This window comes from Neofelis nebulosa, chromosome 4, assembly GCF_028018385.1.
Source record: "Neofelis nebulosa isolate mNeoNeb1 chromosome 4, mNeoNeb1.pri, whole genome shotgun sequence".
Classification (NCBI taxonomy): domain Eukaryota; kingdom Metazoa; phylum Chordata; class Mammalia; order Carnivora; family Felidae; genus Neofelis; species Neofelis nebulosa.
The window spans coordinates 47,006,372-47,022,017 of NC_080785.1; the positions used below are offsets into that span (position 1 = coordinate 47,006,372).

At 42.0% G+C, this 15,646-nt stretch overlaps 1 protein-coding gene across 2 annotated transcripts; it reads left to right on the forward strand.

The window, feature by feature from the left end:
- The first annotated feature begins 4,548 nt into the window (after positions 1-4,548).
- On the forward strand, positions 4,549-7,950 carry NEUROD6 (neuronal differentiation 6). Of its 2 annotated transcripts, none has more exons than XM_058724676.1 (2): positions 4,549-4,770; positions 6,258-7,950. In XM_058724676.1, exons 1-2 carry the CDS (start codon positions 4,753-4,755, stop codon positions 7,149-7,151), a joined length of 912 nt encoding a protein of 303 aa, XP_058580659.1. In that variant the 5' UTR covers positions 4,549-4,752; the 3' UTR covers positions 7,152-7,950. The 2 variants fall into 2 exon arrangements, with proteins under 2 accessions (XP_058580659.1, XP_058580657.1); XM_058724674.1 differs by having other exon boundaries at positions 4,551-4,770; positions 6,117-7,950.
- Positions 7,951-15,646: the final 7,696 nt, after the last annotated feature.

Below are 15,646 nucleotides of genomic sequence, written 5' to 3' on the forward strand. Positions count from 1 at the left end.
CGATATTCAATAAACCTTTGTTGAGTGGATAAATGGGTGAATAAGTGAATGAATGAATGACACACAGCCATTAAACATCAGGATCAGGATTTAAAGCTCCTTTAGTAAGACATCAAAACACTCACTGTGACGCTTAACCTTTCGGAATCTGGCAGAGGGTCTTTCTTCAGAAAATGCACATGTGTACATACATGCCAAATTTGCACGTAATCTGAGGAAGCTCCAGAACCATTTGAAATCCACCCAGAAATCACGTTAAGAGAGCCTGCGTGTCACCATACAAGCGCGTGACATAAAGCTTGATTTTCAAAATGCAGTTTGCATGAAACCTTTGCAAAATATCTCTTGCCTAAAGTTCCCACTCCAATTTTACAGTGGATTAATGTAACAGAAAAAAAGAAATGGTACATCTGTTTTTTAAGTTTAAAAATAACCATCACAATACATGTTATTGGAATATAACACTAATTTCTAAGTCCGTATCATAAAAAGTCTTACTCAGGGACAACAACTCATACTTCATATTTGTAAAAGACTAAAGGAAACTATACATTTTCTTACAGTAACATCACAAAAGTTAATAAAGCACCACTTCTTTATGAATGGCTGGGATTATAATAACTCAGTCCAATAACTCTGGTTGTCTCAGACCTGTAGAAGTTTTAACTGGCAGATTTACATGACTGTATTTGATAACAAATTAGGAAATGAATTTAACACTTGCAGCTTGGGGAGTCAAATAGAAAGTATACTTCATGGAGGAAAAATTTATAAAATATATTTCTGGAGAGAACAACAGTGCCGTTTGTGCAAAGACTAAAATAAAAGATTGGATGTTGCTATATTTTATGAATTGCAAAAAATGACAATATCGTTTATTGCAAAATAATAGTACAACTCAGCTTACCTCACCCTGAAGTAAATCTATAAAGGCAATTCAAACGTTGTCCTCAAATTTCCAGATTATCGTTTAATCTAAGTAATCTTTAGTGTATATAGATGTATAATATACACATACATATATATATATATATACACACAAGTATATACAAATATATATGTGTATATTATATATATAGACATATACGCTATAAAATATTTAGACATCTATGTTTAAATTATACTTTTAAGCCCTCTAAATCTTCAAGGAGAATAAGGTTGCTTTGTGTTTTGCCTTATATTTTCAATACTTTTATTTAAATCCCAAGGTCTGTTTTCCAAAGTGGAATATTCTGCCACAGCCATAAAACTCTTTCAAGCCACGGGGGATCACAGAGTTAAAACTCTAAGGATTAACGCTGGGCTCGCTCACAGGCTTACCGGCTGCCCTGAAGCATTTGTCTAACAGCTTAAAAAAAAAAAAAAAAAAAAAAGGAAAATAAAAGCAATAGAGAAAATTGTCCAAAAATCTATCTCAGAAAGCACCCTACTTCTAGGGGGAAAAACTGGTCCTAAGGCTTTGCTGCCTGATCCTGCCCAGGTCTACATTATGTTGCCTTACACCCTAGGAGAGCTGAGAAAAAATGCCTGCCATGTTCCAAACTGATCTCTTAAGTTATGAGAGGAGTGTAAAAAGGGAGTCAATAGAATTCTCCTTTGCTGTGACACAGGTACCAACTGGATGACCTAAAAATAACAACACTTATGCCTTACTTCGCACTTTTGGCTTCTATTGCCTTGCAACTGAGTCAAATTATATCTACGTTTTCTGTGGGTCACTTTTATAAGTGAAATATGAAAAATTACCCAGTGAAAGCAAGACAGGGGCATACAGACATTGGGGACTTAAAAAAAATCTATAAAATGTCTTGGCCCCAGAAGCAAAGATCATATCAGCTAAATCAGTGTTGAATTCAGTTATGGATATAAACTTTGGTGTGCAGCGATTGCTGCAAAATGAGAAAATCTATCATAGAAATGGTGATAATATACTCCCCATACTCGGAGTATTCGTCTACAATTCAGAATGTATTTCTGTTTGGAGTATTGGTGTTAACGTGCTTTCTTAGCAGAGAGTAGAACAGCCGTTGTGGTGTATGTTATGAATGCATATTAACAGCACATGCATTTGCATATCTGGAACTATAGTAGAAAATGCATAACAAAATTTCTTTTGAAAGATTATTGTACAAACACACTGAATCCTTGCTAAATCTTGACATAACAACTTTTTTGTTTTCTCCCCTTTTTTTTTGAAAAAGAAATCTAAGACATTCAAACAATAGACTAATACTCAGAAAAACCTCAACACGGATTTTATCCCCCTTCACCCCACCTCATCACCACCACCAAAGGTTTTTATTTCACGTTCAAAGGCAGAAATAGAACAGTCCCAAATGTTTTCATCAAAAAAACTGTTTCTCATTTGTCTGCACATTGCAAAGATAAAATATAAAATCTATCCTTGAGGTGAGCTACATTGGTGATAATTTTCTAACATGTCACGCTACCTATTCCTCAGATTTTGATTCTCGTGTTTGCGATGCCTATAATATAATGCAGCTTCTGAAGACTTTGCAAGTTTAGAATATGGTACAATATGCAACATGCGTGACATACTTTGTGGCTCCTGACTCTTCGTACTTATGCTCCTTTACATTTAAAAACTAACCTATATGTGAGATCAAACAAAAGTGTGCCTCTGGTCTTCCTAGAGAAACTCTCTGTGTTGAAACAAAAGGTGTGTGCATTTTTGAACCAAAGGCTACATGAAATATACTCAACACACCCATTACCAGTAATATCCCCTTAAGCAACACATTTTGAAATGCTATGGGTAGGTCTGATTTTTTTTAAACATAAGCCAGGCCACCCCACTTCACTTGTGAATTTATAGGCTTATTTTTATTTTAAATTTGCATTTTTACCAAACCATTGACAGAGAAAAATTATTCTCCTTTACCTAGCATACCTCTCTCCCTTCTGCCATCGTCCCTATCTTTTCTAGACCCGTCCAGGCAAAGTTGAGTAACTTTGAGGGGGATGGAAACGGGTGGGCTACGACAGGAGCAAAATTGAATTTAATTTGAGACCCCGGTGCCAATTTGGAACCAAAGAGCATTAAAGCAGCAGAATTCTAAACCTTTCAAAACTGGGATTTATAAGGGGAATGCTAACACAGATTCAACAGTTACAACTCTGCCAGGGATTACTTTAATACCAAAAGCATATTGTCTCACTTTATAGAAAGAGATTATTCAGTTATCAAACAACAAAGGTTGTGTTTGTCCATTTCTGAACTTTTTTTTAAGTACACTTTTTTCTTTCCTGACAGGCGACTCTGAAATAAAACATCCTCTTTTTTTCTTTTCTTTTCCTTTTTTTTTTTTTTTTTTTTTTTTTTTTTGCAAGGGAAGGGGGTGACAGGGGAGCAGGGAAAAGGAGAGGAAGGTGGAGTTTGCCTCTGGCTTCACAGTTCATTTTATCTACAAGGCCTTGCCAGTTTCACCTGTTTCTGCCCTGCTTTTGTTAAGAAATCAAAAGTGGGGAGTGGGGAGAAAGAGAAATAGGAATAAATCTGAAAAAAGAAAAAAAAACTGGACACCGATGTAAAAATGAGGAGATTTTTAAATTGGCTGTCAGTCTTGAGGGGGAAAAATGTGAAGAGAAGATTTTTATGAGAAAGGAAAAAAAAAAATCTGAGAAAACAGAAAAGCCTCTCTTTGATTAATATACTCAGCAGAATGCCAGGAAGAGAAAGACAAAAACCTAAGTGCTATTTTTTTTTTTTTTTTGATGTTTACTGTGTAGGAAATGAAATGAGAAAGAAAGAACAAGCCAGTTACCACTGGAAGGAGTCTGGGACAGTGCAAGAGGGAATTGTGACTTTTGGTACCGGACACAAGAATGTAGTTTGAAATCTTTCACGGCGCACTTGAAGACGTCTCCGCATTTGATACATATAAAGAAGCTCTCCGAAAAGTTGTTGAAAGATACCAGCAAGTGTAGAAAGGGGAGCGTCTGAGGATGTCTTTCACAGACCCCAGATGGAGAAACTGTTCTTTTATTCCAAATTCCTAAGAAGCACAGAAGTCGTACATGTTAATAAGAGAACACACAGACACACGCCCATAAGTTACACGCCATGAAACAAAACAAGGAAATAAGGAGACCTTTGTTGATCCCTGTTCGCTTACACAAATCTTAGTTTGGTTAAGCACCTCAAGACCATTTTCCTGATTTCCGCTCCTTTCCCCTGGCGTTCTTTCCCTGGGTAGCCAGGTGCACGAATGGGATGGTGATCTTTACTAAACGTCAACATCAACAACAACAAAAACCTCTCGCTCAGACAAAAGCCCACCTTGTAAATGAATGGAATATTAACGACTACCTAATAGTTGCACCGTTGGCAGGGCGAAACTGAACACTAACACAGCTATTTCTACAGACTGCCAGTGAAGCTGAAGCAGCTCTAGGAGAGAAACGCACCTACTGTATGTGAAATGCTGGTGCAGATTTTTTCCCTATCAGTCTAACCTTCTGTGTTGATGCATGAATGCTGGTACCCACTTACAGGGATGCCAGATGATCAGTGCAGAATGAAGGTCCCAAGAGAGAGGATCACATGGTTCTCTCTGCCCTGTGACGTCACTAGCAGATGGCATGGGTACCAGCTCTGGCAGTTGGCATCAATGTCACTTTTTAGAGATCAATGAGATAGTGCAGATATACACAGATCTAGAGACTCCAGGAGACGATGCGACACTCAGCCTGAAAAGATTTGGAAGATACAAAATGAAAACCGATTATTGAATGAAGTTAAAACCTAAGGTAATATAAATAAAGATATACTTCAATTGATGCTGGCTTTGCATGCAAGTATTTAAAGATACAGTGTCACTGTCTTATACTATTTACATGCTCTTTGCCATCTATAACTTCTTATCATATTTCATTCTTATGATGTAACTGTCACATACTTTCACTGCTATTATGTAACACTGCAAGTATGTGGACATTGCTAAGAGTTTGTGTGTGTGTGTGTGTGTGTGTGCGTGTGTGTGTGTGTGTGTGTGTGTGTTGAGGGGGCTGGAGATTGTTACATTCGAAAGTCTGTTTTAACGTGCCTATTTGTTTGAAGACTTTAGATGAAAATACTTGCTACTTCACCAAACGAAAGCCAAAATTGTATTTGAAACACAAATTATTTTCCCCTTTCATTCGGGATTCTGTACACACGTGCACAATTGCAGTCAGAATCCTTGGACCGTTCCTGTCAGATATTAGCTAGAGGGAGACTTCTGTGGCTTGCAGAACAAAAACACTACGAGAGTGGTTTTTTGTCCAGGGTGATTTGAACAGCAGTAAAAAGACGATTACATTTGGAAAAAATGTAAATGTAAAAGCAGTTTTAACATTTTCTTTGATTTAAAAAAAATGCCAGTGATTCTTGTCTTTTAAAATGTATTTATGGAGTTTATTCCAAATTAGCCTGACCCCCCACCCCCCCTTTTTTTTGGTGAAGGCTGGGAAAACAGTGCCCTTTTACATATATTTCTTCACTGATCAGAAAGAAATCAGTTTAAAAATTGGCTCTGATTAATCTTTTCTTTAAATTCGTAAATGTCAACAGCCACTTATCTAAATTTGCAGTTACATAATACAGCAAATAAAGTTAAGGCTTATTTCTTTTTCGAAAAAAAGAAAGAAACACCTCACAAATTTGTCAGCTAACGGAGAGGTAATACTTTTTCATTTTAAAAACTGGTGTCTCTTTGCATTTTGTACTCAGGGGAATTGGAATTAATGAAATTCTGCATTGCTATATCATGTTTTGCATTTGCTGGAATTCAAAGGTCCTTTTTGTGCATTAAAAATAGTTCAAAATCAAAGGAAAATGGAGATGGTGGTGGCAATGTAATAAATGCTTCTTGTTTTGTTTTCTTTTGATAATTTGCCTGTATAAATTGATCCTCTCGCATGTGTCCATGTAGTTTTTATAATTATGAGTCTGCACAAACTCAAAAATTATAGTTAATGTAAAAAATTGGTCCCCGAATCAGACTTTTTCACGTTTTTCATTTTTTGTATTCTTATGATTAAGTCATTAAATATGCTTTAAGTGTATAAACTTTAAAAATGAAAACACTTTAAATATTGTGCTGGCATTTTTTCAGGTAATTTAAGATTAGAGAACCATGTTAACACTACCGTTTGATGAGTCTGTTGTAATGCCAGAATCCCAGATGTGCAGAAAGTTTTCTAGAGAATGTGAGGACCAGAAGCAAATTAAGAAACCAGAAAGCTTTTCCAAACAGATTGTCCTTCGAGGAAAGAGCATCAAAAGGGCCCCTGGAGAAGAAACCGAGAAGGAAGAAGAGGAGGAAGACAGGGAAGAGGAAGATGAAAATGGCTTGCCCAGAAGGAGGGGTCTTAGGAAAAAAAAGACGACCAAGCTCCGACTGGAGAGGGTCAAGTTCAGGAGACAGGAAGCTAATGCGCGGGAGAGAAACAGGATGCATGGCCTCAACGACGCTCTGGACAATTTAAGAAAAGTGGTCCCCTGTTACTCCAAAACCCAAAAACTGTCCAAAATAGAAACTTTACGACTGGCCAAAAACTACATCTGGGCACTTTCTGAAATCCTGAGAATCGGCAAGAGACCTGATCTGCTCACGTTCGTCCAAAACTTATGCAAAGGTCTTTCCCAGCCGACTACAAACTTGGTGGCAGGCTGCTTGCAGCTCAACGCCAGGAGTTTCCTGATGGGTCAGGGTGGGGAGGCTGCGCACCACACAAGGTCACCCTACTCTACCTTCTACCCGCCCTACCACAGCCCTGAGCTCACCACTCCCCCAGGGCATGGAACTCTTGATAATTCCAAGTCCATGAAACCCTACAATTATTGCAGTGCGTATGAATCCTTCTATGAAAGCACTTCCCCTGAGTGTGCCAGCCCTCAGTTTGAAGGTCCCTTAAGTCCTCCCCCAATTAACTATAATGGGATATTTTCCCTGAAGCAAGAAGAAACCTTGGACTATGGCAAAAATTACAATTACGGCATGCATTACTGTGCAGTGCCACCCAGGGGTCCCCTTGGGCAGGGTGCCATGTTCAGGTTGCCCACCGACAGCCACTTCCCTTACGACTTACATCTGCGCAGCCAATCTCTCACCATGCAAGATGAATTAAATGCAGTTTTTCATAATTAATGAGGAAAATGAAAATAAACAGTGGTCATTCACCTCCCCCGTCTAATTAAGACAAAGCAGATGCTTGTGGGCTGAATAATTGGCACAACTCTATCTAAGGTGTTTACTAGTTTCTGAAGTGTGTTTCAACTATTGTGAGAATTTTCTATGTAATAATAAATCTCTTTTCGTATGAGAACTTCTTTTCCTTTCCTTTTGTCTGTGAAGCACTGTGATTCTGTTTCTACTGGAAGGATTTTTTTTCATGTTTTATTTTCTTTTAAATTCACTTAATTTGTTTGAACAAGGTGTCTAAAAATATACTGTTGAATAAAGACACGCACACAGCATAATTCAATGTCTATTTCAGTTGTACAGTAATTATAAAAATGCATGTTATTAAAATCAGATGAATAAAATGATGTGTTTATAATTACTAGCAATTATATATTATGTATCTCTGAAAATTGAAAATTTAAAATATTGAGAATAACACTAAGGTGACATTGATATTGGAAGATGCATTTGAGGATGTGCAACAATATAAAAAGCTATGCAATTTTCTTTTTATTAAGGATGAATCTAAATGCATTCAATTGGTAACTATTCCTCTTCAAGTTCTGCAGAGGGGGCAACATGATATTTGGGTGGACGGTGTCATGATTTGGGAACAATTATTTCAATCCTAAAGAAAAATTTTTCAGCTCTTGTTTTGTATTGTTCAAAAATTATCTGTACAGGTTTGTTATCACAATGTATAATTGTGTTTTTCCACCCCACGTTTTTAAAGCAATTAAACATAGATATTTACACTCCTAAAGGACATCCATTAGCTGTGATATTTTTGCATGATACTTATTATTTCCTGGTACACAGCTGCTTTCTGTCTCTGACACTCCCTCCTCCCCATTGCAGAAACATTTCTTTATTTCAAAACCGTACGAGATAAAACAAATTTCTTAAACAAAATGGCCAAAGCGCTTACAAGAAATTTTTTTTTTTTTTTTTTTTTTTTTTTTTTTGAGTATCTTAAATGAAAGAAGAGGAGCGCACGAGGGTTAAACATCCTGGGGAAACAATGATAAATCCTGGTAACCTTCAGCTCCAGCCGAAATTCGGTGGCAAATTTCCAGCAAACACCAAGAGTGGATGTTAAAAATGGAAGGTTTTACTCTGCGCGGTTTAAATAAGTCTGGCCGATTAGAGGCTAAATTCTGTGTGATTAAAAGTTTCCTGACAAAAGGCCACCAAAAACCCTCTTGAATAGCGCCTGGGGAGCTCAGCCTCTTAGGCAGAACTGAGTCCCTCCTAGGATAAAAGCCAAGGTGGCAGTGACCTCCCTCCAGATGCCCTCTTGCGCCGGTTTGCCCCCCCCCCCCCCAGGGGGAGGAGGGGGACAGCTGCGAAGGTCTGCGAGGGTGGCAGAAATGTGTCCCGCGGTGGCGGGACTGAGCGGGTCTGGGTGGGCCTTGGCAAGAGGTCCGCGCTCACCGCCGGCCGGCGCTGCCCACTCGTGCGCCCCGCAGATACTGCCTGAGCTGGCGCAGGCCCGACGGCTCCCGGAGGGCGGCGCGTGGGGGGGTTTGGAGCCGGCTTCGCGCCCCCGCGGTTGTCACCGGTGCACAGGGTCACAGGCTGCACCGCCCGTGGCCTGCCCGCAGTGGGCGCCCTTGGGACCGGGGGCCGCGGCCCGGCGAGCGGCTACCGAGCTGACCCCGCCCTCCCGGAAAGGGGCTGCGGGGCATGGGGAGCCGGCGGGCCCAGATACCCTGTCCCGAAGCGGGGAGGAGGGGACCTTTTGGGGCCAGGACCCGAGAGGCTGGAAAGGGCGACGCCCATTCTCCCGCTCGGGCTGCCGCAGTGGAGGTAGCCGAGGTGGCGGCTCCAGTTTGCTCAAACTCCGCTGATATCTGTCCCTGTCCTGCCTTCCCATGCCTGCAGGACTTCTAGAGTCGAGGCCGAGAGGCCTGCGACCCATTCTCCAGGGGCAGCGGCTCTCCAGCTCCCCCCGCGTTAGAGCGCACTGCAGGGCTCCGAAGGGCAAAGGGGTCCAAGCAGCTGCTGGCGTGGGATTCGGCGGGTGATGCACGCGCCCTTCTAAGTGGTTGTGACAGCACCTGTTCATTCCTTTCCCACGAGGGCAAAGAAGTCAGGGAAAGAGGAGGAAGTGTGCCCTCTAGGGGTGGAGAGACGTTTGCCCGGGGTAGTGAGCCGTCAGTTCCCTGTCTGGACACTGGAGCGACTCGCCCTGGCTTTCTGGCAGACACGCACAAAAACTGCCCTCTCTGGGACCGTGTCCAGGATTGCCAGGCCTCTTCAAGGTCCCTCAGACCCCAAGAGTCTGATCACTGCTCACCCCGTCTGAGCAAAGAGCAAGAAAGTGAGGAAGCATCAGAAACTAGAAGGATCTGACTTAAAAAAAAAAAAAAAAAAAAAAAAAAAAGTAAGGCATTTCTGTTTAGTCACTAACAGAATAAGTGAGGTCTCCCCCACCTTGTTCCAAGGTGACCCGCTTCAAACAACATCGCACCGGCTCAGTGTCTTGTTGGTCCAGGCAGGCTCTGACCACAGTCTTTCCAGGGTCACAAATCCATGTTGGAGCTAGAGACTACAACAGGAGATGCATTCTCCCCTCTCCCTCTGGCAATATGGAATGCTGAGAAAAACGCAGCTGGCTGAATGGGGAAGAAGCAAATGTTCAGAAGTGTCTTATGTCAGGGCTCAGTTGGAAATAAACTCAAGCAAAAGCACGGGGGTTTCCGGCACAGACCCCAGAGATTGTGAAATTTCTTCTAAGGTTTGGGTGCACAAATCTGATGTGTGCTCTGTTGCCAGTAGGAATCTGGGATGCCATGGTGTATGTGAGTTGTGTGTGGGAGACTGATCTCTGTGGCTTATTCATCCTTCCCATCCCACCAATGACCCCCAGTAAGGGAGCCACCCAGCTGGTCCCCTTTACACTAACCAAGATCAGAAGGTCACTGTCTTTGTCAGCGTCAGGGAATTAGGTGCAATTCCCTATGCACCTCAATCCTGAGAAATTATGACTTGTTCATTCATACACCAACATCACAGATGCCATGCATTGCAAAATCTTACCTTTTAAGGTATTACTCCCATGGAAGGGGGAATGGTATAGTATAGACAGTGCACTTTAGGGTCAGGAAGTCTTGGAGTCAGATTTGGATCAAAATTTTGCCTCACCACTAACCTCTTATTGCAGCCTCAGTGAGACAGGATACAACATCCAATATGGAGGTCAGGACACCTTAGTTCCTTGCTTTCTTTCTGACCTGCTTTCCTCATCTCCCAACAAGAAAGGATGAAAGGCCTTTTCTGTTTTCTGAATGTTTTAAATAATTATTGCCTTTCATATTGAAAGGCTTCTTTCGAGTTGAATTATGTGAATATTATATTTATCTTTTATGTTATAAATCTTGTATTTCTACAATGTTTGTCCTTTCTCCTGTATCTCCTGTCCTTTCTCGACAAAACAAAGATGCATTTCCCTTTATATGAAAGAAGTAGTAGGTAGTGCAGAACTTAAATGGCTGTCCAGGGGCACCAGAGGCCTTGGCTCCTACCTTTCCACTCCGTGAACCTTAGTGTGGTACTTCCATTCTCAAATTCGCCTCATGGCCCCAAATGGCTACTGGGGTTCTTTTTTTTTTTTTTTTTTTTTTTAATTTTTTTTTCAACGTTTTTTATTTATTTTTGGGACAGAGAGAGACAGAGCACGAACGGGGGAGGGGCAGAGAGAGAGGGAGACACAGAATCGGAAACAGGCTCCAGGCTCCGAGCCATCAGCCCAGAGCCTGACGCGGGGCTCGAACTCACCGACCGCGAGATCGTGACCTGGCTGAAGTCGGACGCTTAACCAACTGCGCCACCCAGGCGCCCCGGCTATTGGGGTTCTAACCGTTGTGTCCTCATTCCAACTAAGAAGGAAAGGAGATGGCAAAAGGGTGTCCCACCCACCTCACCAGACCCTTCTAGAAATATTTGTGGAAGTCCCACCCAATGGCTTCTACTTAATATCTCACTGATATTTAAATCTCACCTCTAGATTTAAGAGAAGCTGGAAAATCTATCCTTTTTATCAGAGCGTATTGCCACCTGCAAGTAAGAAAGAAGATGGATGCTGATTAGGCACTTAGCAATCTCTGCCATGCCTCCCTTTCTGGATTCTCAATCCTCAAGAGGTTGGACCTCATCGCATACACTGTGTGGACCACCTCAGCACTCTTCCTTGCACGTCATGGTGCTCAATAAGACTTTTAATTGTTTTCAAATCCTCCTGACAGTTCAGGAGGCATATGTCGTTGCAAAACACGCCTTCCTTCTGGGTGCTCATGGGACACACTGCACTTCAAACTTCAGGTGGACCATTGCTACAGCCAATCCATTCCTCATCAATGCCCTCACGGGGTTGTCCTGAACCCCACTGCCCTCTTCCTCCCCACACCACACTGCCTCGGCCTCTAACATGACACATTTTTGCATGGCATCACTAGACTTACCCAGGTTCAGTCTATCAGACAAGAGATTGTCTTAGCTTATTTTTTTTAATATCATGAGCCCCATCTTTACATACATTTTCCCTCCCCAGCCGTGAGTGGCCAGGTTTGCTTCCCTCTTTCCAGGACTTGTGCCTATAACTCTGCTGTCTACCAATTCCTTCTTCTTCTCTCTGAGATCATACACTTTGCCCAAGTATTCTGGTTTCTGTTTCTACTGTCTCTTTCCATTAGATTGCACACATCTGTGTTACCACATGGCCTCCTAGGCTCCTCCAGCTTGTGGAATCTAAGTAGGTTCATTCTTCTTTTTTTTTAATTTTTTTTTAATGTCTATTTATTTTTGAGAGAGAGAGAGTGCAAGCGAGCGAGCAGGGGAGGGGCAGGGAGAGAGGGAGACACAGAATCTGAAGCAGGCCCTAGACTCCAAGCTGTCAGCACAGAGCCCGATGCAGGGTTCGAACCCATGGATCACGAGATCATGACCTGAGCTGAAGTCGAACACTTAACCAACTGGGCCACCCAGGTGCCCCTAAGTAGGTTCATTCATTCTTAAGTCCAGTCCTCCTTACCCCCTGCAAAATGGATGGCCTCGGGCCTCTTGCTGTCTTGAAGACATGGAAGGAGAGGGTTTCCTGTTCCCCCAGGTTGCTGTGCTGCTTCCGCCTCCAATGCAGTGTCACGTGGTTGGTGTTCTACCCCAGCAGCCCACCTGTGACTTCCATCTAATGTCGTTTGGGGATTTGTACTCTCCCTTGGAACCACTTTCTGTCTCTCATCACCTGCCTGTGTGTCTCTGATGTATAAGAGAAAACATGTTCTCATTTTGAAGGGAAGGCAGGGTGCTCAGGCTCCTGATGAGGGTCTCCTGCTTTAACCCCTCAGCCCTGTGGCATCTGGTCCCAGGATGCTCTGCCGCCCCAGACAGGAGATCAAGCATAAACTTGTGCTGTCCTCAAAGCCACTGCAGCCTGTTTCCCCTCGGGCTCTGTTTCTCAGTTGGCCTCACTGCATCTGATACTTTCTCTATTTGTAGGTATCCTCCTCTCCAACAGGAACCCTGTTTCTTAATGCAGGCTCCCAAATTAGGACAAGGTTCAAATTCTTCTTTTGAGTAGTTATATACTAGGGGATGGAAGGGGAGGGTCTCTACCCTGCCCTTTCATACGAAGTGTGTAATGCAATGTTCTAACTTAGGCAGAGACTCAGCTAGGTATATAAGATTTCCTTCCCAAATTGGAGAACCCTAATAGAACAACAACAACAAAATACCCTTCTTCATCCTAAAGCCCCGCCTAGCCTCTCGTTCTCTTTCTTTCCTAGTCAAAGCTCTTCAATACGCGCTGGACACAAAATGTCACACCTTCTTTAGCACCCTGTCTCTTTGATCTGCTGTAGTCCTGCCTCCACTTCTACCATCCAACTGACACTGCATGTGTTGTAATATTTACTCCAACTACTGTGGCATCCTTTGAACAAAGCGTACTGATGTTTAAAAATGAAAGTGTGTAAAAACCACCGATGAAAAGAATTGGGATAGCAGGTTGGAATTGTTGACGAGAGAGCCCATTATAGAAGGGGGTGTGCAAGATCTGCTGAAGGGGTAAGCCTGAGGGCCCAGCTTTGTCCAGCTGTGTCCATTAGCTTTGCATGCTTAGGAGAGGGACACAACTTTGCAGATTCTTGGTTTCTGGTAAAAAGAAGAACCTAAGAAGTAACACAAGTTGCTGACATCCAGTGACTGTTCAGTCCTTCTCTTGCTCACTCCCTGGCCAGCCCTGCCCTCTCCAGCTATTGTGGGCCTCCTCACACTTTGGTAACTCTTCTTCTACTCCTTTGGTAACTCTTCTTCTACTCCTTTGGTAACTCTTCTTCTACTCCTTTACAAGCTCTTCTTCCTTCTGTCATATTTCCCGGGCACCCAGCCCTCTGCACCTGTCTTGTCTTACGGATCCCACTTCTCCTCCTGTGCCCCCTATGTGAGGACCACCAGACCTGTACTTCAGGCCCCCAAATACCTCAGTGTTATCCCATGGTCCTCGAAAGCTCAACATGTGGACAGTGAAGCCCTCTCCAAAACACTACCCCTCCTGACAGTCATTTCCAGAACTCTGCTGCAATGTGTAGGAAAAAATGATATTTAATATTTTTCATAGTTCCTTCGCTTTCTTGCCACTGGCCTTTCAGGTTGATCTCCCAGTTCAATCGCTTTTCTCTTCTCACTTCACACTTACACCAACATACTGGCCTCCAAGCTCATTACCCTGGTTCCACCTTCCTCCTTTCAGCCCATTTCCCAATGCCAGATTAATCTTCCCCAACTACTCCAACACACCAGTCCCTCAGAGTGACGCCTTTCATGGTTCTTATTTTCTATCTGATAAACAGTTAAATGCATTTTTTATTCATCTAAATCTTCCATATTAAAACTGAGAACTGATGATGTCATATAGAACATTAGAATTTACAAAATACTTTTTACATGTTCACCTTTTTTAGTCCCAGGAACTTCAGCATTAGGTAATAATTCATACGGCCCTTATTTGGAAACCAAATCAACAGAGACACGTCACTTGCCCATGCGCACAGTGCTAATGGACAAAGGTGGACAAAACCAGTCCTGAGGCTCCCACCCCCAGGCAGTATTCCATAGTCCCTAAATTGGCACCCAAGGCCTTGTGTGTGGAATACACAGTCCATTTTTCCAACCAGATATCCCATTTCTTTATCAATGGTTTTCACCCACTTTTTAAAAAGCATCCATTTGCTTTGTTCAAATGATGTCTTAGGAGTTAGTGTACATGTGAAAATGTTTCTGGTCCTGGTAAAGACAAGAATGGAGGACCAGGAACCAAGACATCCTCATTGGTGTTCCAACTCCTCAGATATGTCTGAGGAGCAAGGTTAGACAACTTCTGTACTACAGGAAAATGGTCCTGAGGTTGAACCTGTTTGTTGTATGTCCATCTGCTTTGGGGTCTTACACTGCTCCATCTGTTTGAGATGTCCTCATTTATAGTCTCCACTTTCTCAAGTTCACATGTACTTTAAGGCCACCTCCTATGTGAAGACTTCCAGATCCCTCTAGTCCGTAGTTGCATCATGCTGCTCCAAAGTCACATCTCTCTTGTTTCGGCCACATAGTTGTCATCTAAATCTTCACTGCCTACATATTTCTATACTCAAAATCTTATTTAAGTCACATATTGCTTTGTAACTTATAGATATGCCTAGATGGTATACTCCTTGAGAGCAGGGGCAATATTTAATCTTCTTTGTGTCTCTATGTACACATACTCATTATGTTCTTGACTCGTGAATGTGATTCGAGATACAAGCTCTGGCTTTTATTACAGAAGAACTTCATGAATCACAAGCAAAACAGCATGAATCTTTCACACTCAATGACACCTGACATTAAGGTTCAGATTTTCACCTATGAAGTGAGAATAATGACATATACGTCATAGGGTTGCGAAGATAAAATGCAATCATTTAGGAAAAGTACTAGCTCACCTCCTGGTTCAAAGCAAGCAGGCAGCTGATGAAACCAGCTATTGTTTCTATTATTAACGTGGTATAAACATATTGACTCCTGCAAAATCTGAACAACATGAACAACAATTTTTTACAGTGCAGGTTAGATCCAAGTAGCACATTGCAATACCAATTTAGCCTAGTGCATTTAATCAATATAATTTTAGTATATTATAAAATACAATTCTGTTAAATCTAAAATATAGCAAATTCTATTTATATAAAAAGAGTCCCTCACACAAAGTATGTATTAGTTCAACTGAAATTTTGCTTCAGATACACACACACACACACACACACACACACACACACACACGAAAAAAGTTGGAAAGCCACTGATCAACAAGATACCAATGGTAGGGTAAATAAATGAGAAAGCCAGACACCAAGGCCCTGCAGACACCTAGACCTAACCTTACAAACTGCATTATACCTTATGTCAGGCCCTCTCCTACCAGAAAG